Source organism: Lingula anatina, chromosome 1 (assembly GCF_051362555.1).
Source record: "Lingula anatina isolate TDL-2025a chromosome 1, LinAna3.0, whole genome shotgun sequence".
NCBI lineage: Eukaryota > Metazoa > Brachiopoda > Lingulata > Lingulida > Lingulidae > Lingula > Lingula anatina.
Genome location: NC_141767.1, coordinates 51,107,592 through 51,133,253, shown reverse-complemented (window position 1 = coordinate 51,133,253; position 25,662 = coordinate 51,107,592). Strand labels below are relative to the sequence as shown.

The 25,662-nt window shown below is 36.7% G+C and overlaps 2 protein-coding genes across 3 annotated transcripts; one reads left to right on the top strand and one right to left on the bottom strand.

Moving 5' to 3' along the window:
- Positions 1-153: 153 nt before the first annotated feature.
- On the bottom strand, positions 154-11,188 carry LOC147764441 (uncharacterized). Its single transcript, XM_087017895.1, has 6 exons — positions 11,080-11,188; positions 8,556-8,725; positions 3,984-4,098; positions 3,710-3,751; positions 1,353-2,746; positions 154-232 (listed from the first exon to the last, which is right to left on the bottom strand). Exons 2-6 carry the CDS (start codon positions 8,583-8,585, stop codon positions 197-199), a joined length of 1,617 nt encoding a protein of 538 aa, XP_086874021.1. The 5' UTR covers positions 8,586-8,725; positions 11,080-11,188; the 3' UTR covers positions 154-196.
- On the top strand, positions 6,706-25,640 carry LOC106179360 (A disintegrin and metalloproteinase with thrombospondin motifs 18-like). Of its 2 annotated transcripts, none has more exons than XM_087017876.1 (11): positions 6,706-6,813; positions 19,062-19,159; positions 19,393-19,453; positions 20,335-20,452; positions 20,746-20,894; positions 22,378-22,498; positions 22,788-23,029; positions 23,278-23,443; positions 23,973-24,102; positions 24,347-24,542; positions 25,195-25,640. In XM_087017876.1, exons 1-11 carry the CDS (start codon positions 6,721-6,723, stop codon positions 25,360-25,362), a joined length of 1,542 nt encoding a protein of 513 aa, XP_086874002.1. In that variant the 5' UTR covers positions 6,706-6,720; the 3' UTR covers positions 25,363-25,640. The 2 variants fall into 2 exon arrangements, with proteins under 2 accessions (XP_086874002.1, XP_013418420.2); XM_013562966.2 differs by lacking the exon at positions 6,706-6,813 and adding an exon at positions 18,728-18,853.
- The last annotated feature ends 22 nt before the right edge of the window (positions 25,641-25,662 follow it).

Here is a 25,662-nt window from a genome sequence, read left to right as displayed (position 1 = left end):
AAAACACGTAGAATGATATTTATGATTATTTTAAAATCAATTAGCTCATCTGCCCACATTTCTACTAAATTCTGATCACATTTTGTGACATTTAAGCAATATCATATAATAGAATCACGACTATTACTTAAATATTGATATTCTGATACTAAGTATAACAAAGATTAAACATCAAACTTTTGTTTTCAGCTACGAGTTAAGGGGTTGAGCACTCGTTCATACCTGGAGGAAGCTGAAAAAAGAAAACGGGACATCATTAAGTTAATTATAAGATATTTTTTTCGAAGGTCTGACAAAGTGGATAAGTTGCTTAACGAGCGACGAAACTGACTTTTTTTTTGTCTCGTTTTGTTTTGCTTTTTCAAATATGATAATTCAAAGAGCATGGCAGTTAAATTTGAGGCTTGGTCGGTGTTATTTTAGGGGAGTTGAATGACAAACCCATAGTGTTGGCGGATTTTGAGCATAAAACGAGAGCATTAAGGTTCCCATGGGGTTGTTTTTACTTTTAATCACTTACCATACCAAGGGCCAATGCATTTCTAAATTTAAAAACTGAACATTTTTGATTTCCTCAAAATTAGGAAAGGTTCTGCTCGTTAACCACTTAACAGAATTCAACCAAAAGAGCAGACTTAGTGTGAATAACTCCGTCAAAGCAAATTTTAATGAAACGGTAACTTATTTTTTCCTGACAGACACGAATACTGAGAGTCAATTCTTGTCAGGACAAAAAGTCGTCCTCCCACAACTCAAACATGGTTGCTAACAAATTGTATGCCCATGTCCATAAGTGACCGTTATATTAGGCATACAGCACGCATGTTTTGTTACAGAACAATAAAAACCTACAGACACTTAGACACTTTATTCAACCCCCCCCCTTTTCTTGCAAGTTTGTCTGTTTAAGAATATATTTATGCTTTGTGCATGTATAAGTTCTTTTCGTTAACAGGCCAGCTAGCTGTGGTATATTATCTTTAAAAAAAAATTTTTGAACAATATTTCAAGCTAACACTATCCAAAATATAACCCACTAGTACGGTACTTGACCTCAGTTGCTAATTTGGTTGATAGTTTTAAAAAGGTGTGGTATTATTCATCGAAGTATTTTGCTAACTAAGGAATGGCTGACAAACAAATTAAAGCGATTGGTCGTGCAACCATCACATAAGGATGATAACAATGATATAGGATACTATTTCATCGGGGGAGGGGGGGTACCTTTAGGGTATATTATGACTGAAGAAAAGGTGGTGAAAAAAGATGTTTTACTATACATTATTTGAATGACTACATTGTAATCTCTCCAAACTGTAAAATTGTTCATATATTAATTTAATCATTCTTACCGGAACAATTCGATTGAAGCGCATTCCAACAGGCAGTCCATAACTCTCTCTGTCCCCGGCTCCATACAGTATACCCAAAAAAGTCTCAGAATTGTGAGTAATATTGTGACCACCGGCAGCGATACTCAGTACGGCCCCACTGTATCCACCTAAACCAGGTATAGTGGTCCAAGTTGTATCGGACGGTAGCGCCGCTCCGTCAAGTAACACAGAACCCCTGAAGTTGTCTCGTATTGCGATTAGGAAAAAATGGTCGTAAGTGGTACCAACTGCAGCTGGTGTTGTGAAATGGTAATCGTCGTGGTATTGTTCAATTGGCGGGACCAAGATCATACTAGGATCTGCCTTGTCAACATTTAGAACCTGCTGACTCAAGACAAACTGGGCAACCAAGACTGGATAAGCAGAAACGATGTATGCGTAGGTACCAATTTTGACATCGACAGAGCCACCCTGGTTGTTGATGGTTAGTGTTGTAATGTTATCACTGCTATGATATATGGTGATGGTATTGGGACTAAGGGAGCCGCTGATTATCCGGAACAAATCGTACAGAGGAGCTGTGCTCGCTGGTCGTGGGACTGGAACGGTGATGAAGTTTTGACCCCATGTCTCCAAAGGTGGCAGCTGCTCTACTAAATGGTCTCTCGAAGGCTGATCTATACTAGCAGGGGGCAATATCGAAGTCCTGATGTTACCACTGAAGACAGATATGTCTTTGTCTGAGGTTATATGTGTACCTGTCAAATCTCCCTTCAACAAATTAAAAGCTGCTGGTAGTTCTCCGTCATCGGCATTACTTACAATAAGGTAGGTTTGCAAACGATTAAGTGTAACGGTGATTGTACCTCCTGCTGTAACAATGGCTTGAGTATTTGGATCCCTCACCTCGATGGACGTAGTGATGTTGCCAGGTAAGACTCTGTTAGCCGGTAGCCTCACAGTTACCATGGTGTTGTCCTGCTGGGCCACTATGCCTATCTGCGATGCGGTGGTGGGAGGGTGATAGCCAACTGTTATGAACTCTTTTCCGGGTACGTAGGCAGGGATAGAAAGAAAGCCGTCGGAGGAATAACGCGCTTTATTCATACCGTACAGAATAATAGCTTCGCTGGATGTCACCTGAACTCCAAAGTTGGATATGGAATTTTTTGTCATAGTCCTCAGCTGGTAGTCTAATTGAACGGAGTCTATATCGGTCGATCTCATCAAAACACGCTCTATATGCTGTATGCTTCCACTTGCCGGGCTGTAGTATGTCACATTGACATTTATCCTTGTGCTTATGGCGTCATCAGCGCCAGTGTAATATAATTCTAAGGGTGTGGTGTCACTGGACTCTACAATATTGTTCATAAACATTATCACAAATTCTGTTCCTCCAGCAGTTTTTACTGAAAATAGAGACAAAAAGAACAATCATTATGAGAGAGAAGATGAGTAGAAAAGGGAGGACAAGAATAGGTTAGGTTTAAAAATCATTTTTATTGAAATAAACCCGTAGAGATACACGGTAAGTCTGAAGTGTCTCTAAAATGAGGTTTTTGTATTTCAAAATGTCAACGATTTTATGCTTTGATCATGTCTCCAACGTTCAAAGTATCCACAAACGCTTTAGTTTGCTACACAACTTTAAGAAACTTTAAATACATTCCAAGTTACACCTACTGAATGTCGTCAGTATTTGGTACTTCATACAACTTACAACAGTAAAAGCCTCGGTCACAACCGGACGCACGAAATTGTCGTACACGTTACACAGTGGACGTTCATTGTAAAGACACGAGCGTGCGTCGTGAGCACGCCTTTTATACATCAGGCGTGGGGGGTGACGCACGTGCGACGCATTCCCGGTGTGCTCTCGACTTTGTTCGTTAGTTGTGAGGGCGTGCGCCTTACTCAACACGCAAAGGGCACTTGCTCCTTCATTGCTTGCGACGTGCGTCTTGCACAACGCGCGTCTCTCTTGCTAACTCCGTGCGAGGGGAGCAAGTTACGCTTGCGGCCTCGCTGTTCGCAGGCTATTCGTAGAATCTTTTGGACATGTCCAACATCCTCCGTACGTGCTTACGGGGTCTGCGAACTCGAAATTGCGTAAGAAGGACTTGCGTGGGACGTGAGATTCTGCGCAAAATTAGGACGCAAACTGCCAGTAAGAGCCCGTACGGCGGTTGTGACCGAGGCTAAAGACTCTGTTACTCATTACATTTTATTGCACTGTTACAACAAGTTAATATAGAGCGATAAAGAAAGACAAAGAGAGGGGGGCGCAATATTCAATCTTTGTATCATTTCTCACAACAAATAATACAAGAATTAAATATAAATCAAAGAGAAGAACATGTATAAGATCTCACCAGTCTGGCCGTCTGTTTGTCTTCTTATCCGCAAGCTTCCACCTATTAAGCAAAATGACACATATTACAAAATTGGTAGTGTTTTATAATTTCGATGTCAAAAATGTTTAGAAAAGAATGGATTGTATGATATACATGTAACTACTTAATTAATGAACCAGCATAAAGGCCTAACTCTTCGGTTTTACTTTCACTTTAGTGACATCTTATGAAGCATTTTAATGCAAATTAGCTAGAAGAGAAAGCATTTCGTGCTTAGTAGTTTAATACTCACTATCATCCTGGAGCGGTCCCTTTGGGAAGTTATTAAATCCCTCTGCCATTTCGACCACACTAAAACTTTTTGTTGCCTTGGTGGACAGAAGCAGTAGCCACAGAGCACATATATTCTACATGAAAAAAGTGTCATATTGAAAAAAAACGTATCATTTGGTATTAATATAATGTATTTTGAGGAGAGGGGTGCCAGAGATAGGCTCAAAATGAATTCTGTATTTTGAGAAAATATGATACTTCAAATATATATATATATATATATATATATATATATATATATATATATATATATATATATATATATATATATATATATATCAATTATTTTACAAATGTTATACAGGGTGATCCCCTCTGGTTAATGTGTACCAGAACAACCCTCAAACAATTGGTGAACTGAAAGGCAGCAATCACGGCAAAAATCGAGGAAATTCCCTGAGAGGAATGTGCTCAGGTGTTCGACAGTTTTGCGCGACGTCTGGAAATGGTCCTCCGATGCGGCGGAGGCCATTAGGGCTTTACATAAGTGCATAAATTTTATGCAAGGCAACCCGGTTTAAGATTTACCTTTAACAATATTAATTTATTCAGTATTCTACATTATTCTACAGTATTCTACATTTGTCAGTGAACTGTCAAGAATATAATCATTGTGCGTTTTATGGAGTCGTTTTAAATTTGTTTGATGGATTATATTTCTATAAATATTACACATATAACTTGAATGAATTGTTTGTTTGTTGGCAATTTTGTTGTTCGTCATGAAAATAAATCTGTATCATGGACCGCCTTTGCAAGTTGAAAATTGGTTAGCGGTCTTCAACTATCTGACATACAGCCCTGCTGCTTCATTTGAGAAACAATAATTTATTTCTAAAAGACACAGTATATTTCATCATTATGTATGTACAATATATTGAAATGCATTCGGTCATCATTAAAACATTAACAATGTAACGGTTCTATAAAAGAGTAGAACGTATTTTACATATCAAAATTAAAGCCTCGGTCACAACCGGACGCACATGTCCAACATCCTCCGTACGTGCTTACGGGCTGTCTGCGAACTCGAAATTGCGTAAGAAGGACTTGCGCTGAACGTGAGATTCTGCGCAAAATTAGGACGCAAACAGCCCGTAAGAGCCCGTACGGCCGGTTGTGACCGAGGCTTAAGTGATTAGTTCATAGGTTAGTACTTAGTACAAAATATACTGAAAAGACTTGGAGGGGTAGAGTGGGAGGGGACTGATTAAATTGAGCAATTGTATGTACTATTGAAGTGACAACTTTATTTTCTTTAATGGGAGTGTTCAAAGGTAAGGTGTATTGTTCAACATAACCCCACGCGGTGTAAGTGCATCCGATGAGTTACTTTTACTTAATGTGACGCTGTCTTTTATAATCTCTCTTGCCATTGTTTGCTTACGTGTAGGTGTGATAAGTAAATGGGTGCAGACAGGTTGGCGGTTTGGAATGTTGGAATAACATGTTTTAAATATCAAAGAAATAACATAAGGTGCCTGAGCATACACTGATGTTAAGTGCAATATAATTTACACCGGGTTAGTGAAATAATAAAATGTAATAGAATGGTTTACACAAACACAAGTTCAGTATACCAAAATTGAAGTTTGATGTTTCCTTGTTTAAATGGATACACATACTTTTCATCAGATCGTAATAAGAATTAAATGCTGTTATTGTGGAAAAGTTTGAAAGTGGTGAAAGATGTCAAAACAAAACGACTCGTACATAGATTCATCTACATTACTCATGAACCGAAATAGCGACAACAGTAAAATTTGTTGAATTTATTTGTCTTTGTCTGAGTGAAATGAAAGTTTATACAAAACTGATCCCATTGACATCTTTTCCTAAATTGGGTTTGTTTCTGTACGTATTTGTTCTGTTCCGTATTATAATGAGAATTACATGGCACCGCCGTCTGCAAAATGTCACGTTGTTCTTCATTTTCCCAAAAGTTAGGAACCTGTTATAGTACACCCCCCTTAAAAATGTCGAACTTTGTGGTTTTTTTAGTAATTGTCAACTGAAAGTACAAAAAGGTGGCTAACTGAAACGTTCATTTTTTGCTCCTTTCGTCGACGTCTACGCCCTCTAGCGCTGAACATTACATTTGAGGACGACCACCTTGAAATGAACCCATCAGACCCATTTATGTACGTATATTGTATTATCCCTGCATGGTGTCAAAACAAATATAGGTTACCGAGGGACTAAAAGTCACTATGAAAGTCTCTTTCCAGGCATAGCGTCTAGTCAATTTGACGGATCTAATTGCTGATAACACATGTGGGTTTGGTAAATTATGCGTGCAGAAAATTTGCGTCCAATCTTGAGGCTATGGTATGTGTGCCAGGGTAATGTTGTCTTTGCAAGCGTTGCCTTTGATAGCATGGCAATAGTTTATACGTGATATACCGCTTAAAACGGCCCTCCAATACCTCTTACTGTCACAAATAGCTGGTTGTTTCTGGGTTATATGAGAGACTGGAAATCCTGTCTCAGATTATAAAAAAGTGTAGAGAAGCTGAATGCTTAAAAGGCCGTAAAATGTGATCTTGGAATCATTTCATAGAAACGGCACATTTTAACTGTTCCAGTTCTTGAATCAAATGATAAATATAATCCATATGATATATGATACTAATTGCTTTAACAGTTATGTTTATCAAACTATTCTATTATATGGTTTACACGTGTATAGCCTAATTATGGGATTGGGAAGGAGGCGTTCACATCAAAGATGCCATGCTTATTCTATGAGTGATTTAAGGCATCTATTATGTTGGTCAGCTCGACGGACGGTACGTAAGTTTAAGTTTTTTAACTTTGAAAACTCAATATGTGTCATGAAATTACCTGAAGGAAATTGGTATTTTAAAATGAAATCAAATATGGTCGGATGAACAGGAGTGTAATGTTGATATTTGCAATATCTTTCACAAAAACAACGCCACTTCTTAAGTCATAGTGCACGGTAGCTGTCAAAGAAGCTTTCGTTGTTTATATAATTATTTCATGTTTGAACAATGTCCTAGTCTTTACATTAGTGCAATTTCAAACACACATGGATTGTCCGAGATGGAGGTCAACTTTAAATAAGCAGCTTAAATATGCCATCATAGAATAAAAAAAGGACTGCTTTATTTCATTGTACTTTTCAAGGCATGAAGACATAACTTAAATCGGATCACTGACTGAATAGAATCACCAGTTGTGGAAAGAGTATAAAATAGATATCTTATCACCTGCGTTGTCATATAAAACTGCATCGATCTTACTACAGACAGAAATGCCATCAGGTGTGGGACCATAAATTAAGGCCAAGGGTGTCCATAGCGGACATACTTAACAGCAATCTTAAAGTAGAAAAAACTGTGGGGCAAAAATGATACTTCAAAAAAGCAAAAAAGTTACATACAAAAAAGAGGAGTCGACAATCGTAACGCCTTCTTCTACTTAGGTTTCTTTGGAATTAACTGGGCAGTTCTCACATGACAATGCCCACATTAAGCCAATACTAGAGAGCTGATGATGTTGCAACCGCGTTCTTAAAAATGCCTTTATAGTAAAACTTAAAGGGAAAGGCTGCATTTCAAAGCAAAGTACATGTGTTGTTCGTCTTTATCTCACGGTGACATACATAAGTGTCTACTTTCTTTATGAGAAAACCTTAATCACAGTATGATGGAATCCCGCTCAGGTAGAGTCAGGGAAGAGGGTGTGATTATTAGATGCTGGGAAAACTTAAATTTTACGTTTGCCCTAGCTTAACAATATTGTTGTTAGTTTTACAACCACTTAAAAATCTATTCCCTTTGAATCTGTATCAAGTAAACGATAGTGTTCAATCAAAGACGTAATTTCCAAACCATTACAGAGGGACGATGTTGAATAGTCAAATGTATTATTCTAACATATTAAATTACGATGATGCCAGTGTGTTTTATTACAAAAGTTGCGTCTCAGAATATTCTTTGTTACCCCACACACTACCAACACAATGGCAGTGGTGTCTCATGACAGTTAGAAGGAATAAAAACGCCTTCTGTGACCAGCGTTTATCGTAGGAAAAAGATAGATTTAGGCTAAGAAAAATTAGTCCATCTATTAAATTTTATAATATATTTAGCCTCTGAAGGTCCTGTTATATGAACACTATGGTTGATGTCTTCAAACAATGAACGGTACATAGAGAAAAGTACGGATTATGCCTTAAGTGAAGTAAAGTAAATAAACCAGTAGTCATGAGCTTTGGACATAAAAGGTGATTTATGACCAACCCAGACTGCATACACCCGTCGCTTCTGTTGATAATAACTAGTTTTTACACAATATTGACCTAATCTGTCTTAACCGTGAGCATTATCTGTGAAATAACAAACCTGTGTATGCTATCCTAGTAGCAATATAACTGATCAAAGAAATGAGCGGGAAGAATCAAGGGCGTGGTCTTGACAGAATAAAAAACATTACCTAGCAAAACCCTTAGTGTTTAACGTGACAAAATTTACTACGGTATAACAAGAAGCCTCCAAAAACTTACCCTCAGCGCCCTTGCATCCATTATCGCCATCAATCAGCTTTCTGTAAATTTCCAGTCGGGGCCCTCAATCCAGCATGCCCCAGTGAGGAGGAATGTGCGCCTGGAGTGGGATGCTTTTCCACTACTCACTAGCTGAATATGAATGGGTCACGCCCTAGTAAAAAATTGCTCTGAAAAAAAAAGTAACTTTAGACAATATTTTCAAATGCTCTTTGGTTTTTCTTCGGGGGAGGGAGGTGAAAAATAAGTCCTAGACCCTGGTGCAAAGAGTTTTTTTGTCAAGATATGTGAGTAACGGTAGTAAATGATGAAAGGTATTTAGAGGGAAGACTTTTATTATCGCTCCAGGACTTCATTTTTAGGCTTCTTCCAAGGTTATAATTACTTTAACATTGTTGTATAAATTACAGAAGAACGCAGTGACTCATTTGAGAATGTTTTATCATGTTTTTTGGGAAAGAAAAATAAGAAATACCTAAATAGATAAAGGGACGTAGATGATATAATTTACGCTTTCTGTGTTTTGATTTTTCTTTAACCTGGGATTTCAGTGAACAAAATCCTCGTGTTATCTCCGATATCAGATTTATACACATGAGCCAATTAGCTCTCCCTTGAAGTAGTTCCAAATATTTTGCAATTATCTATCAGTAGGGGGGTAATCATTTCAGTCAAGTTTGCACGTAAAGTCACCTGGCCAGCCACGTCTAAGATGACGACGCTCGCTAAACCAGCTTAACAACTATTTTGACACGCCCTAGGCCGGCACCCGGTTGCTCCCATGCGTCATTCCCTCCCGACAACATAATAGAGTTCACATTAGGTAAAATGGGCACGCAGACACACGGTGGGGCTGCAGTTCAACTAGTTTTATGGTTCAGTAAAAGTGTAGCAAGTCTGTTCATTTTTTGGGTTCGTTTATGTTCCATACTGCTGCATTAATATAAATGTCAAGAAAAGGTTGTCAATTTGAACAGGTTTTGTTTACAATTCACTTCATACCCTTACTCTTGCCAACATTTGTATTGTTCCGCGATAATCGTTATACATGGCGGATTACTTTCCCCACTAGACTGTTTCTTTCGCTAGTTTTTAGTTCAACTTTTTATAGAAAAATAAAACAACTTGATAGAATGCTTTACGTTGAACAATACAGAAGAGAAACTATTTACCAATTTTGTTTAATCTATTCGTCTTATGTTGAGTAAGTTATCCTCTGTAATATATAACTTGATCAAAATCAAAAACTTGATAAAATAAAAACTTAGTAACTTTTCTGTAAACTTAATAGCTGTCGTGTCTTCTCTAATAATCTTTTAATATGATAACGTTATCTGTTAAATGGTTTCCCGACGATTTAAACCGCCATCATTTATTGCTATAATGTATTTATGCGCCGGGAGATAGGTGATCAATGATGTTTATCTATCAGTGTTTTCCACCATACAGTGCATTACTGTTAAAATTTCCAAAAAAAAAAAAAAAACAATCATTAATGAGCGACTGGACGATTTGAACCCCTTAACCTAACTCTGCCCGGTCAAACATTTTAAACGTGACCATTGGTTGCCTCAGGGCACATTCACACTCACGCCCAATATCAAGAAAAAATGTCTTATTCCACAAGATAAAAATTTGCCCATAATTCTTTTTAAATTTTGTAAGGCCCCACATCCTGTGGCATGATGAATTAACCTCGTAGAGAATACCTGACAATCAGTTAAAGCTACATCTCCGTGGATGTAGAATAATCCAAGGAAATAAAACAGTTTTTGAGAGCATTGTTAAACACAGTGAACACGATCATCAGGGCGCTCTCCATTAAAACCGTATGGTTAATCGTTACTAAGGGCTATGGTTACCTTGACGACGCGCTATCGTGTCTCTGTCACGGTGCCAAAAACAGGTTAACAACTCAATTTTGACGAGTTTACTTCAAAATGAAGTAAGAAACTGACACGCCCGTATCGGTTTAGACACAGTTGAAACTGATAGTTCGAGAAATACATAAGCCGATAGCAAATTTCTTCATTTGTTTCATTTCCTTAAAGAGGTTTGTAAGATCTATTACTGTTTATTTCTTTGGCCAATTATTATTGATCTTATGACGATAGACTAAAGTTCGAATTTTAAGTGAATATCAAAGTTACGTCTTGCGATAAACTTCTCTTTACTAATGATTTAAATAGATAGCTTTATCTGTGATAAAAACGTGTTTAAGAAAAAGTGTGGCTTGTCACTTTTCTGCGTTATGTTTTACCTCAAGCGCACGGTAAAATAAAACTCTCGTTGACTTTGCCCAAGTGTCCATTTTTCACACTTCACACAACAAAGTATATATATATATATATATATATATATATATATATATATATATATATATATATATATAAAGATGCTACATGCAACTCTGATTATCAAAAGAAGCACGTTCTTTTCACCGCACCATCCGTCAAATTTTAAAAGTTACATTTTTATAAATGTTTATTTTTCTGCAGTACGAAAAACTCAAAAAGAGTCTTACCTGCTGCTAGGGAGCCCGTACGGAAAATCGCCACCCTACAACTCAGTATTCCGTTCCCTCCGAAACCACACCTTATAACAACTACAAGCAGCCAACACAAATCTCAATTCTTTTAAATGTGTTTCCCCGCCCCTTAAAAGAGCACCCACTAGAGTGGAAAGTGTAGGCCGGGGGCTTTGTTATTTACATATGAAAAACATATATTGTTGCCACTAAAAAGGAACATGCGGTGTTGTGATATTAAAACAGAGGCATATGTGTTCATGATTCGAAAAATGAGGGAAAATACATTCATTAGTAAAAATTCATATCATTTGTCAATGACATATGTTTCATCAATCTGGGATAAAATCTTCATGAATTGATTACAATCATGTATATGATGCTGCTGCCGTGACAGTTCATGTTATCATCTTACAAACTGGTTTTTTGACATAATGCTTAAAATATGAATGGCATGAAACGTGTATAAACCCCTACATATTATATACAATAGTTGGCGGGCATAAATAATGAAACATATAATTATATTATGCTTCATCTATGTGACAAAAGACCTTCATTTCGAGGCTTCATTTTTATATGCTATAATAGGCCTATCTATGTAAAATCTGTGCGCTACATTTACTGTTGTCTAAGGTTACGGTTTCATTAATCCCAAATTAACAGGAAAATCAATAAGATAAAACTTATAAAGTTATTACATGTAACTGTCAGTGCAATTAAGGAGTCAAACAGTGTTAGGAGTCATACCAGTACGAAATTTGTTTTAGGCATGATGGGAAAATGACATCGTCCCCTGGGTTCTTGTTAATAAGTTGATTTTAAATCAAAGATTTATTTTCCATGTCAATGATAACAGCTGCAAGCTGGACTTTGTGAGCTTTTCAAATGTGACGAAACAGAAATTATATTTTTGGACATTTAGTATTAGAAGATGTGAACTAGTGCCCAAGGAGATATATTGAATATTCAATCGACAAAGTAGAATGGAAGATTTTTAGGTCACACAAAGTTGATCAGTACGAAGAGATTATTGTATAAAAAACCCTTGTATTTGTATGAAGAGAATAAACGTATAAAACTGCAAGTTGTCGGCTCTCACTACCCGGGTATAACAATGCGGCATGCGACTTTATCAGAATCTTTATTATATATATATATATATATATAACAATTGAAACATGAATATTAATGGAATAATTATAAAATTAATATCCCACCACCCCCATTATATCCTCACTTATTTCTTCACTTTGGATTGTAATGATTTTAATTGACTTAATTTTATATTATTAGTGATAAACAATTGCTACCACATGTTCTACTTTATTGAGTTCAATAGTTTAGCACATTTACACAATGCAGAAAGACAAAACTCTTATATAGTTACACATCTTATTTTGGTAATAACTGAAATAGCAATTTCAGATAACAAATGGAAAAACCTACCGGGGCAAATAGCGTACATCACGTCACGTACATCAGATACATCATACATATTACCAAATTTCTTATCCACGTATCATTTAATACCATCTAAAAAACGATGCAAAATATATCGACTTCGGGGAGATCCAGGAACCAGTGTAGGTCCCCCCCCCCCCCCCCCCCCCACCACCACCACCAAGAGGTAACACTCGCTCTTGCAGCTATCCCAAAAACCTAGAAATCTTTGAGGAGCAGTTTTTTGTTTTTTTTAATATTTTGATTGTTTGATGATCACAACACATGCTTCAATTGATTCTAGTTGGTGTATTTGCTCTCATTTTAGAAAGGAGGGGGGGTCAACCTCCTTTATGTCTTTTCGGGAGGGTAAGGGGGGTTCATTTCTGAATTGATACGCCGTCAGAGTTAAAAGACAGTAAGTGCAGTGGTTTTAAAGGTTTGCAATCTGACCAAAATGCTTTTCCAACAGCCCATACAGCACACATCATAGTACTTAAATTGATTGATAGTGCACGCGCATTGACACTTGCCCCATTATACTAATGATACCTGTACCTGTGGGGGCCTAGAGCACGTTAGACTCCATTATGATGGACATTCATTGTTATTAATGTTTATGACAAGCAACAGGTTACGAAAAGGTCACCTATTACGAGGGGAATCTCTCCGGACATATAGCTAATAGGTTTCTGATGGAGGTCGGTGTTCGCCTTCAGATGATATCTTCACTAATATTTGCCGTTCACCTGTGCTTTCTTTCAGTCAATTGACTGTTGCTGCCTCGTTTACACCGGGCTGTCACCAGTCCACAACCACGGTGATCACGAATTTTTTTACCTCTCTCAAGCCTCGGTCATTCTCGGCATTTTCGCGCTTGCACTAGCCTCAAGCTGTCTTAAATGCTTAAAAGTAAATTTTTATTCAAAAGTTACGACAACCCGAGTGATTTGGGAGTTTATTACATGTACAACCTGTGACACCCACTGGAGAATGTGAGACTTGTGAGACTTTGTTCGCCATAATGATACCCTCTCACGATGGATACTGGTTACAGGACTTGAAGAGTGAACAGTAATGAAGATCAAGAGAGATTGCTTGAGAGACTTAATCAAAATCTTTTGAACCTTGCAAAGCCAGAACGATTCCCTGCAAACAATGGGAGACAAAAATATTTCTCCAAGCAGAGACAATCACGATCTAAATATGGTATTAGTTATACTTACACACACACACACACACACACACACACACAGGTAATTTGTCATAAACCCAAGTAAAAACAAATTATTTCCGCAAAAATTAATGCAAATTATGAAGAGGGCTTTTTATGTCTAACCTGACCCTGTGATGACACATGGCAGCACTGATTTTTTATATCTCTTAAACTCTGTGATAGTCCGGTTGCTTAGGGCAAAAAAATGGCCAAATCGTGACACGGCGGATAAAAGCACCAAATTTTGCATGTGGGTACCTTTTGACATACTAAATCAAATTAGAGCCGTAGCCCACGGAAAAAATTTACCGTTTGGCCAAAAAAGCCAAAATGGCCGCCAATTTGTGAAATTCTGTAGAAATATATACATACCTATGTTGATTTTTATCAAATTAAGTATTTTCTCAATGTTTTCCACATCCTTATTACCCATATTATTTATATGTGTCAGGTAACAAAGTAGTGTCCTTGGACTTCTTGAAAAAATCCAAGATGGCCGCCATATGGCATAGGAATACTAGATCTTGTACACAGGTTTTCAATTAACTAATGCCAACTAGGAAGATGCATTGCCCACTATCTAATTGTTTCTTATTACACAAATAATATATTTGTGGTGAGTAATTAACCTTTATTCTCAGGCATTTCGAGAAAAATCCAATATGGCCGCCATATCAAAGGAATACTAGTATACACATAGGGCTTCTTCTGCCATGGAGATATAATATTTATTGATAAATTAGGTTTGTTTCTGAGTATTTTCCACATCTTTTTAATTCACATAACATATATTTGATGAGAATGTTATGTGTATCCTTTTTGAAAAGAAAACAAAACAAAATGGCTGCCATTAGCCATAGAAGGTGGGGTTCAGTTAATACCTGCAGAAGATAGCTTTACATATAAAATGAAGCTGAATTCAGTTGTTATTCTGTTTTTTTTAGTATTATTATCCCATGATACATATCTGTTAGGTAATTAATGTCCATATTTTATCATTTTGGGGAAATCCAAGATGGCCTTCTTTTCCCCATAGGAAAACTGGTGCATTAGATTTTATAGGCACTTCTAAGGCAAATGAGGGTAATCATGATATTTTGTCAAAATACTTAAGGGTATACACTTGTTACCCACCGGATAGATATCTCAAAGTCCAAAAAGAATGTGGGAAATACCGAGAAACAAAATTAATTTTACGTTTAACCCAATGTCTCTCTGGCAGTAGTTGAATGTACTATTCCTATTGTGAATTGCAGCAATCTTGAATTTTCTCAAATGCGCAAGATGCACACTTGCTACACACCAGACTTATATAGAGTAAGGTTAATAAGGATGTCAACATGTTTGAACATCAAACGGCTTTATTTCATGTTGGAATCAATGCCTGAACTGTTCCATTAATTGACACCTATTTGCATTTGAATGATATATTCCTATGACAACTGGCAGCTATCTTGGGTTTTCTCCGAATAATGTTCAAGGATACATACACTTTCTACACACAGGGAGTCTTTCATGAGGATAAATAGGATATGAAAAACATTTAAAAATGATCTCAAGTTAACTGCATTTAAATTGTACTCTTTGTATCTCTGGCATTATTTGATTATGTGTTATATATATTCTAATGACAAAAGGCAGACATCTTGAATTTTTTCCAGAATACCCAAAGATACACACAGGCTACAGACCAGGTATACATCATAGGAGTAATAATAAATGGAATGAAAAACATAAATTATTTTTAAAACAAACCCATGGTAATGTAAATGTATAATAAACCATATGCCTCCCTAGCAGCATTTATCAGAATATCCAAGGATGTACACTATTTACCCACCAGATATATATCATAGGACTAATAAGGATGGGCAAAACTTGATAAGCAAACACAATTTCACCCTGGTAGTAGATGAAAAGCCATGGATGTGCAGTTGCAATTCCAGTAATATTCCTATGGCCAATGACGGCCATCTTGGATTTTCTCAAAATGATCAAATGTGCACATTTATCACCTGCTAGATATGTATCACAGTGTAATAATTATGTGTAAAACACTAAAATATAAATAAACTGAATTTGTAGTGAATTAGCTGGCATTAGTTCCAACCCTTTGTAACACTAGAAGTATTCCTATGACATATGGCGGCCATCTTGGATTTTCTCAAAATGCCCAGGAATACATGTTAGTCACTCACCACATACATATTGTGTGGGTGGAAAGGATGTGGAAAACACCCAGAAACAAACTTAATTTGATAGTGGAAAATTAATCTTTCCAGTTGCCATTAGTTGAATCCCCCGTATACTAGAATTCCTGTGGCACATGGCAGCCATCTCGGATTTTCCGAAATGCCCAAGAACACTTCTTAGTTGCTCACCACAAACATATTATGCTGGTAACAAAAATCTGAGAAACAGACTTAATTTGATAGTGGACAACGTATCTTTCTAGCTGGCATTAGTTGTGCACTAGTATTCCTATGGCTGTTTCTATGGCATATAACAGCCATCTTGGATTTTTTTAAAAAGTCCAAGGGAACTTGTTTGCTATCTGACATATATGAATAACATGGGTAATAAGGGTGTGGAAAACTCTGAGAAAATAATTTATTTGATAAAAATCAACATAGATAAGTACACATTTCTATAGAATTCCATAAATTGGCGGCCATTTTGGATTTTTTGGCCAAACGGTAATTTTTTTCCGTGGGCTACGGCTCTAATTTGATTTAGTATGTCAAAAGGTACCCACATGCAAAATTTACTGCTTTTATCCGCCGTGTCACGATTTTTTCCTTAAGCCACCGGACTATGACGCAAACGGTTACATTTTACGCTCCCTAAAGCCTTTTGACATGTAATAGAAAAGGAACACGTGTTCATCGTGCCCATTAAAAAAACCCTCCCAAGTGACTGTTCTCATTACAAATTGTTCAAATATCTATGATTTTAATTCAACAGTTACCAGGGATCAGCGATAATGTAATGTTTTACACATATTAGATACTTATAGGTGCTTATATTATTTGTAATAGAAAGGCAGATTGTAACAGAAAGGCAGATTTTAAGGCACATTAACGTCAGTTCCATTTTCCTGTTAAACCTGTTCTGAACGCACGTACATTGTACAACAGTTTTAACAAGTGTTCTGATGTTCTTACCACAGGAAGGAGGAAATTATCTGAATCACCCTCTCTTTCAAAGTTTTTTATTACTCGAGTGCTGACACCTGACCCCATTGGTTTTCTAGACCTCTGAGCCTCTGTAGACGACCCAGTGGTTGCATTTTTCTCCCTTTAGGCCCAATAATAGGTTCGAGTCATTTTTTTTTTCAACAAAAGCTTTCAAGCTCTTACAATAACCCGTGGGTTTTCTTTTATTCGAATCATCTTAGATATGCCTTAATGTGTCGGATGGGACACCCCTGAGGTTGTTTTTTTGCAATTTTCCCCATTTTCAATGAAAAGCCTTTTATTTTGTTCCGGCCTCATAAGCAACACACACCCCAAATACACCTACTGTTACCAAACAATGGCGTTAGGTGATTTTAGGTATGTGGGAAGGCTGGCCCGCCAGCCACAAAATTATACGCTGGTAGCAAAACCGTGAGGAAACGCCCAAGCAAACAAAATATGACTTATCTTTTTTGTCAACCTCGGAAGTTCGTTCAACAATATTATAATTGAGCTGTATGACTGCTTGGGTGTAGCCGTCAATTGGGAGGGGGCAGGCCAAAAGCATGTCAAAAGTCTGTAAAGGGACGTTGAACTACACCGTATTACGAACAGTACTATAGGAATAGAAATATATTTCTCCCATCTGATACTACTGTTAAGAAATAAAGACACCGCAAACTTATATACTATTTAAGTGAACTTTATTCTAAGAATAAATCCGTCACTGTCTTTTTCAGAAAATAAAATGAGCAATGTATGTAGAAAAGACATCGTTTTCTTATACAAGACTGCAGTTTTATTTGGTTACATTACAGCGCAAACGGCTTATCATTTGCTAGAACTTGCTATAAAGCTTAGTTTTTAAAGGATTGAGAATTGTCTTCATATTAAGGATAAAAAATGTAAATAAATATACACTTTATAAAAAAAAAAATTACAAGGGCCGGTTTTACAAACGAACTTTAGACTAAAAGTTGATCTTGACTTCAATACCAATACTTTGTTTAATCAATTACCTTAACCATGGATAAGCAGATAGCCAATGTTAAATAAACCTGCATGTATCATGTTAAAAACAACTAACCGACACTACCACTGCCACGGTCATCCATGCCCATGTGACTTCAAGAGTTGATTAATGTAACCCCTTGTTCCATGTTCTCTTTACTTTTAATACAATTACTTTTAAATCTAAAATGATCCTTTCAACCTTGTATTTTAGTTGTAATGTCTACAGAATAAATTTTTAGGGATTTTAGACTCTAAATAATTTTATTATATTCTTATTATTGATTTAATAGAAGACAAGTCCCTTGCAGTCAATCGAAGTAAGGTATACAGCATATCATCGGAGACGGCTAATTCTTTCTCTTGATATAACAATTTAGAGGATTTCTATGTACTTTTTTTCGGGTGAAGGTATATTTAAATGTTTGGTCTTAAACGTAAAAGCTTTGTTCTCCCTTTCTAAAAATTTTCTATATATCTATTTATTTTTTATCCGATCGTGGGTAAAGATTCAAAATGAAAGCACTGACCTTTCGTCAGAAAAAATTCAACACTATCTGTGTTATGAAATATGTTGCAGCTAAACAGGGAGATAATCTATGTTTGCGTCAGATATATAGAGATAGTTTCCATGTAAAAGGCACGTTTTGTGTACAAAGCAGTGAAAGGTCTACCTAACGCAAGAATTTGTAGTTTAAAATAGAAAGCATATTGCCTAACCCATATCCGCTAAGATTAAATATAATCTCTTACTTCTTTAATTAAATTGTTTAGCTACTTAAAGACATGCAGACATTCAAGAGTCTTTATTCAAATAAATGTAGTGAAGCCACGTTAGTAACACCTAAAGATTTCTAGCAAAATGTTTTATTTAAGATGGCTTATGTTTATGTGGTTTCTTTTGGAATGTAGCATTCCATCTCAGGTAAGACGATTGAAGATTGATTGATTGATTAAAATGGTTTTAAATTGATAAACACATATATCATTATTTATTTTAAATTTATAAATACATTTATATTTATGAACTTGAGTAAAACATTCAAGGCAATCATTCTTTATGATTTAGCCATTTCACATGGAATCGTACCTCAATTGTGAACTAGAGATTTTATAAACGTCTCTAATTCTAGGCTTCTGACGGAAACTGGGGGCCTTGGGAAAACACCTGGAGTATCTGCACACGAAGTTGCGGTGGAGGAATAAGACTAAAAAGAAGATATTGTCACCAGTAAGAATGAATAATACCAAATAGGGTCCACTCAATCGATTTCAAAACCATCAATTTAAAACGCGCTCAAATAAGTATTACATCAATAACAAAAAGTATGAATCATGGACATAGATCCAAATTTTTAATAAACTTTCTTTTTCATATTAATATAAGAAAGAAAAGAAAGAAATCCGAAAAGGTTGGAAATTTCTCCTCCGAAAAAGATACCAACAATTTTTTGTTTGTTCCAGAGGACCATCTAAAGATAGCTGTGATGGTGAGGCAATTCAAGCACAGCTTTGCAATATTCAGGTATCGTTGAAACTCTTTTGCAAGTACTAAAAAGAATTAATTTTAACTTTTAAAACTAAAACTATTTGCTTGGCTGCTATTTTACATGATCAATTAGCAGTAATCTGCAAAATTGATAAGGTTACTAATGGTTTTCTCAAACTCTATACAGAGGCTAGATTGAACGAGAGTTATTTCACTGTTCTTTTATTGACTGAAGTTTTTTTTATAATCGTGTCGATCTTTTCCAAATCCATATCAAGAATTCGTCCTTAAAGGGATACTATCCGCGCTTGAAATTGTCCTTCAGTCATATTTTCAATGTCTATATGTCCTGAAAGATGCTTTACTTTCCCAATTCAGACCTTAAAAACGATAAAACTCCTCAAATAAAAGTACCTGATATCGATATGTCCTTTTAAAATGTACAGGCAGTCAGTCATAGCGGTTTAAACGTTATGGGAAACTTTAAAAACTAAATTGTTCAATTAAACGTCGAATCCAAAGGCAGGGCCAAGTCGAGTCATAATTTGTGAGTTGGAGAAAATTACTTTTTGAAGGAAAATTCGATATGTCGAGAAAACGCGAATAAGATACTTGAAGATTGATTCGGGAGGAAAACCATTACAATAAAGACTGTAAGGCAGCGTACTACTGAATTTCTTTGTATCACAATCATCCTGCAGCTCCCCCGCTAAGACATTATTTAAGCGATCCTATTAATAAATAACAGTTCAAAGGTATTCCTTGATGTTACGATAGATATAGATATGTGCGCATACTTAGCTTTTTTAAAGCTATTAAACTTATTCAGTACAATTATTGATAACAAAGGTGCTTCTGTATAATATTGCACTGAGTCCAGTGTCTTTCATTTTCATTAATTGCCAATTAAATATCAGCCGTGCCCCGCCATCTCCAGCCAGTACGAGTTTAAAGAGCGGCAGTGTGCTGCCACAAACACGCAACCTGACCGACTTGGGAGATATACAAACTGGGTACCCTTTGATAAAGTACAGAGTAAGTCATCTAAAAAGGAAAAAATATATTTTCCGTACGATTTTTCGAATTTCGCCTCAACTGCAACATTTAACATAGGATATTGAAATTCTTCTCAAAGATATAATGATGATCAAAAGATTTGTCACATATCCAATTTCATAATTTTATTTATAAATTACAAGACAGCTGTTAAGCTTTTTAAATAGTGCTTTTTATGTCTGGTTTTATATCTTAAATGACTCATGGTTGAGAAAATCAAATAGCCGGTGAAAATATCTATATTTTTCATCCAAGCTTGTTTTTTTTTTCAGAAAACCGTCAGTGCCATGTAGTGTGTGTACCGAGTGAAAGCCCTGACCAGAAAGCCGAAGTCAGGGAACAAAGTGCTATAGATGGCACTAATTGTGAACATGACTCACCTACCTGGGGATTCGATAAATGTGTAGATGGAAAATGCCAGGTAGGCCTTAGTGATTACTCTGATTTTAGTTGGTGTTGGAAGGATTCATCATTGTAGCTAACAGTGCATGGCAAAACTGATAAATTCTTTGCAAAGTAGACCTGCATTTGACAGCCTATATCATTTTCTTCACTTTGATAGATCAAGGCAATGTATTGGTCGCGTCAAATTGTTGAGCTGATAAGCTTCAACAGTTTTTTCTAGGCTACATAACAAACATCCGTCATATTACGCTTTTGTAGCACTGTCATCTTTTTGCCAAGTTCAGTCGTGGGAGCATACGAGCGGCCTTTTCCCCCGCCTGATAACAAAATAATTTACCGTTCTCATTTTCACCCAAGAGTTGCCAAGGCAGTGTTTTCACGTTCCCCTGCTCGTGAGATATATTAACGTGGACTTTTCCCCGGCCCATTTTGTGAAGAACTTGGATGAGTCGAATGGTATGTCTTGGTTTCAGCGTAATGATACTGAGACAACTTCTCACTACAAGTGAACTCATCGTCATCATCATCATCTTTAAGATTGGTTGGTCGGAGCCGACCCGCCGTGCCCCCCCTCGCCAAAGCTCTCCACTGGTCACGGTTCTGTGCCGGCCTGTCTGCTTGAATCATGGACCCACAGAGGTCCGCTATATTGTCGCTGTATCGCGTTTTAGGTCTACTTCGTCCTCGAGGTCCGTATACGGTCCCCATAAATAATGTTTATTTTTCCATTTCTCGGCCTCTCATCATCCGAATCGTCATTCGTAGTCCTTGTAACCCCGCTGATTCTAAGAACACGCCGATAGCACCATAATTCAAAACATTTTAATCTCTTCCTGTCTGATTTTTTTCACCTCCCAACATTCCACGTCATATGAAGCTATCGAAAAATTAGAGCAGTCTCTTCTTTACATTAAGAAATGTTTTTTGTCCTTCCAGACCTAATTAGTTAGGCACTCTTCGCGATTTTAATTCGTCGTTTTATTTCCGGAGTATCTTCGTATTTGTCAGTGAATATTGCACCAAGATAGATAAATTGAACTACAAGTGAAGTACTCGTTGCATAATTCAATACTGACTGCTTCACAGAAAAAAAGGAAAAAAGAGAAAACAACAACAACAACAGACAGACACGTTTTAAACTGAGGTCGCCCATCGTTTGTGTAAAAGTAATCTGAATAAAATTTATGAAAGCAGTTGCTATCCATCTTTTTATATTACTTTCAGACTGCTGAACTGTAAAAAAATGGCCAGATGCGTTACTAAAAACAAGATGTACTTTCATGTCTGCATTGCAAAAGCTTATGGTTTTTATTATTCAGGCCTTCTACTGAACGTACCTGTAGCAGGCATGTTGCTAGCCAGTTTTTTTATTCTTCATGTGGTAGAGATAATAATGCTAACTGTGTAAATGGTTTATTGCATATCCTCAGTCAAGTTTGGGCCACCGTTTTGCAGAGAATGTTACATTATAGTGTACTATATCTGTCTTTTTTATTTAGAAATTCGGCTGTGATGGAGAACTAAATTCTGGCACTTTTTTTGACGTTTGCGGAATATGTGGAGGTACAGGGAATTCTTGTAAAAAGTTTTCTGGGAAGCAGACTTCCGGGAAATTTCAAGGTAATTGCTGAGTGTGAAAAGTGATTTTTCAAACTTTTCCATGACCTTTAAAGACTACATTTTAAAAGGAATATTAGTTACTTAGTACATGTAAAAGCTTCTTTTTTCAGCTTGCAAACGTCACTCATCTATGAAATGCAAAGTAAGTTGTATGATTTTTTTTTCTTGACAAAGGGGAGCTATTTTACTTGTATCTACCGGAGTGGTATTGGTGTAAAAGGTCCACAGCAGGCTGGATGTATCAAATGCATCCTTAACTACTATCTTATCCTTTTTTATTTATTCCTAGAGCATGTAACGTTTCTAACACTAACTGAGGGTGCGACCAGCATTAAGATAGTCAGCAGCAATGCCTACACTCATATTGGGGTTCGGGTGAACGGCCGCTGGTTGCTTGGACCTCACTCTGGTAGGGGAAAATCACGTCTGTATGACAGCGAGGGAGTACACGTGCAGTATAAAGGTGGTTTGAGTGACAGCGAGTATCTTTCAATCAAGTCAATCCCTAACAATATCACTGTCAGTTTTTCGGTAAGTTCCTATAAATAGTGGTATTTACTATTCTCTCCTTGCTTTAAAAAAATCATGTACATTCATTCATGTACTATCCCATTTTATTAAACTTGGATTTCCTTTTCGCTTTTTGAAAATTTATTTTGATTACCAATCATCAAATGGACAGTGTAAAAGAGGACCTGTGTCGACAACATCATTTCAGAAGTCGTCTTCAAATTGCAATAATTATATTTATTATAGATATTGTTTTATCTACCTCAAAGGTGAAGCAAGAGTATGACAGCACGCAGTATAATGGTGTGGATCCTGTTATCACTTATGAATACTACTTGCCAACCAATCACGTCGCACCAGCAGCGGTTGGCAGTGTACAGCGCTACAGGTGGAGCCTCCATTATATAACTGGATGCACGCAGACATGCGGAGGAGGTAAGGGCGGTCGACACGCCCTTTATATCTTTGCTTGCTTAGCTACGAGTAGCAACACTTTTTACTTTGGTTCCTTATAGGATCAAGATGTTTGATAGCAGTTTAATTGATGAAACTTATAAATAGTAAACCCAGGAATTACCGGGAATTTAATGGGGTGTGGGATCTTAACGGAAAATTTTTGGACTTTTTATTGGATGTTCTGGGGCCTTAATTTTTTTCTCGGGATTTCATGATTTGAATATTATTTCCATTGTCGAAGTTTGTTAAACTTCAAAATTAAATGGTCGTCTTTAATTTGAGGAAATCATATGGTTGGTCTTCTGCTGTAAAGTGGATGTTTGAACCTCTCCCCGCTAGGGCTCTGATCAACAAAGAGCAAAATTAGTTACACAGACAGGTGTACTTTTTTCCAGGTTAGAATGTGATATTTGACCTGACTGTTGACACAAAATATAAAATTACTTGAGCACATAAGGTCACAGGAAGATTTAAATTTCCTAAAAAAAATAGTTCTATTATTTGTCAGGAATGCAGCTAGTAAAGGCATTGTGCGTGGTCGCCCCAGGCGGATCAATTGTCGACAATGTTTTGTGCAACGCCCAAGACAGGCCCACTTCGACATCACTTTCCTGCAATACGCAGGCATGTCCAGCAAAGTAAGTTCCACTTAAAAACTAAGAGATATTTTACCATAAAATAAGGACAGAAGAGTTTTTTAAAGGAGTTAAGAACGAAGCTCATCAACAGAACTATTTAAACTTTAAAAACTGTATTTTGACAGCCTTTTATAAATTCCACCTCCTATTAAGAAATGTACATTTATGGTATTCATACAGCACAATTGCAAAGAATCGGATTTGGTAATGTAACCTCAGGTGCTACATTTCTTGTTCTTTACAGTTGGACACCTGTGGATATCAAACAATGCACCCGGTCTTGCGGGACGCGACAACTAGTGTGCCCTGTGACTTGCGTTAGTCAAAGGTCGGGTATTCCTGTCAGGGTTTCAAACGACCAGTGTCCTCAAGTGGGAGGGTCAGTCAATAGTGGTGTGTCCACCTGTCCGTATAGATGGGTCACTGGGCACTGGTTTCAGGTAGGTCTACGTGATGACTCTATCTTTTGGCTTCTGAGGTGAAAGGCCAAATTGCTGACGGGAAATGCTCCATCAAAATGAAATCTTATAACTTTTATGAAATTCTTACACTCATAAATCATATATCCACTTGTATTCGAAAGGTTTTTGGCATTTTTTATTTGGGCATACCAAAGTGTACAAAGCATGCACTAGATTGCCGTTCTTTATTATCCTGAGCCCCCTGACGTGACCTTGTATTTCGTCTAGTTCGATTCAAGAATATGTGATATATTTGATCATCTATTGCAACAATCGATACAATTCGGCATAGATACTGATATTTGTCTCTGTTACCATAAAACATCCCTTCAAACTGTATAGCATACGGATTTTTTTCATCTAGAAGTGTCTTAACTTACCGTAAATTTTGCAAAACTTAGGGTGTTATGAAGTCGATGTTATCGCAGCGCACGCAACTTTTTCTAAAGATTTTCCAATGTGCGACCGGCAGTTCTGTAACTGAACAGACTGACACAGTGCACTGGGGCTGCATCGTCTAGGCAAGCACCGTGTGTGGTTTTTGGTAGAAGGCAGTAGATCAGTCAATGTATTTTGAAGGAAATATGTGTTTTTTTAAAGCTCAAGTTGACATTATGTTATTATATTTCAGTGTCCAGCAAGTTGTGGTCAGCTTTCAGTGCAGACAAGGCAAGTTATGTGCGTAGACATGACGACAAATGAGATTACACAAGACGTCTTCTGTCAATCTTTACAGAGCCCGGCAAGCTTACGTCAGTGTACTGGAAGTTGCTACAAACAAACAAACATTATCGGTTGACCACATTATTGGTAATTGTGTTGAGGATGCATTTATTTATTTATTTATTTATTACATTGTTTTGGAAAGACAGATTTGAGTGTTATTTGTGTTCAAACTTTTCAAGTACAAATCTTTGCCTTTTTTCAACCCATTATTCGTTTGAATATACATTGTAAACCTTACAACAAGTGCACATATTAATAAGACATCAACCTCTCGGTTGCAAATATATTTTAATGTTAAAGATGTTTTTTACAATAAATAATCAGAAGATCACTACCACTAATGTCCTAAAATTGCTTTGTTAATGTGTTAACA

Excerpts from the sequence above, each read along its gene's own strand:
- LOC147764441 (XM_087017895.1), bottom strand. The coding sequence starts at position 8,585 with ATGGCGATAATGGATGCAAGGGCGCTGAGG. Across the intron at positions 4,099-8,555 it reads TGGATGCAAGGGCGCTGAGG|AATATATGTGCTCTGTGGCT; the intron begins GTAAGTTTTTGG and ends TTTTTCATGTAG. Across the intron at positions 3,752-3,983 it reads GGGACCGCTCCAGGATGATA|GTGGAAGCTTGCGGATAAGA; the intron begins GTGAGTATTAAA and ends TTTGCTTAATAG.
- LOC106179360 (XM_087017876.1), top strand. The coding sequence starts at position 6,721 with ATGGGATTGGGAAGGAGGCGTTCACATCAAAGATGCCATGCTTATTCT. Across the intron at positions 19,454-20,334 it reads CACAGCTTTGCAATATTCAG|CCGTGCCCCGCCATCTCCAG; the intron begins GTATCGTTGAAA and ends ATTAAATATCAG. Across the intron at positions 24,103-24,346 it reads ACGCAGGCATGTCCAGCAAA|TTGGACACCTGTGGATATCA; the intron begins GTAAGTTCCACT and ends TGTTCTTTACAG.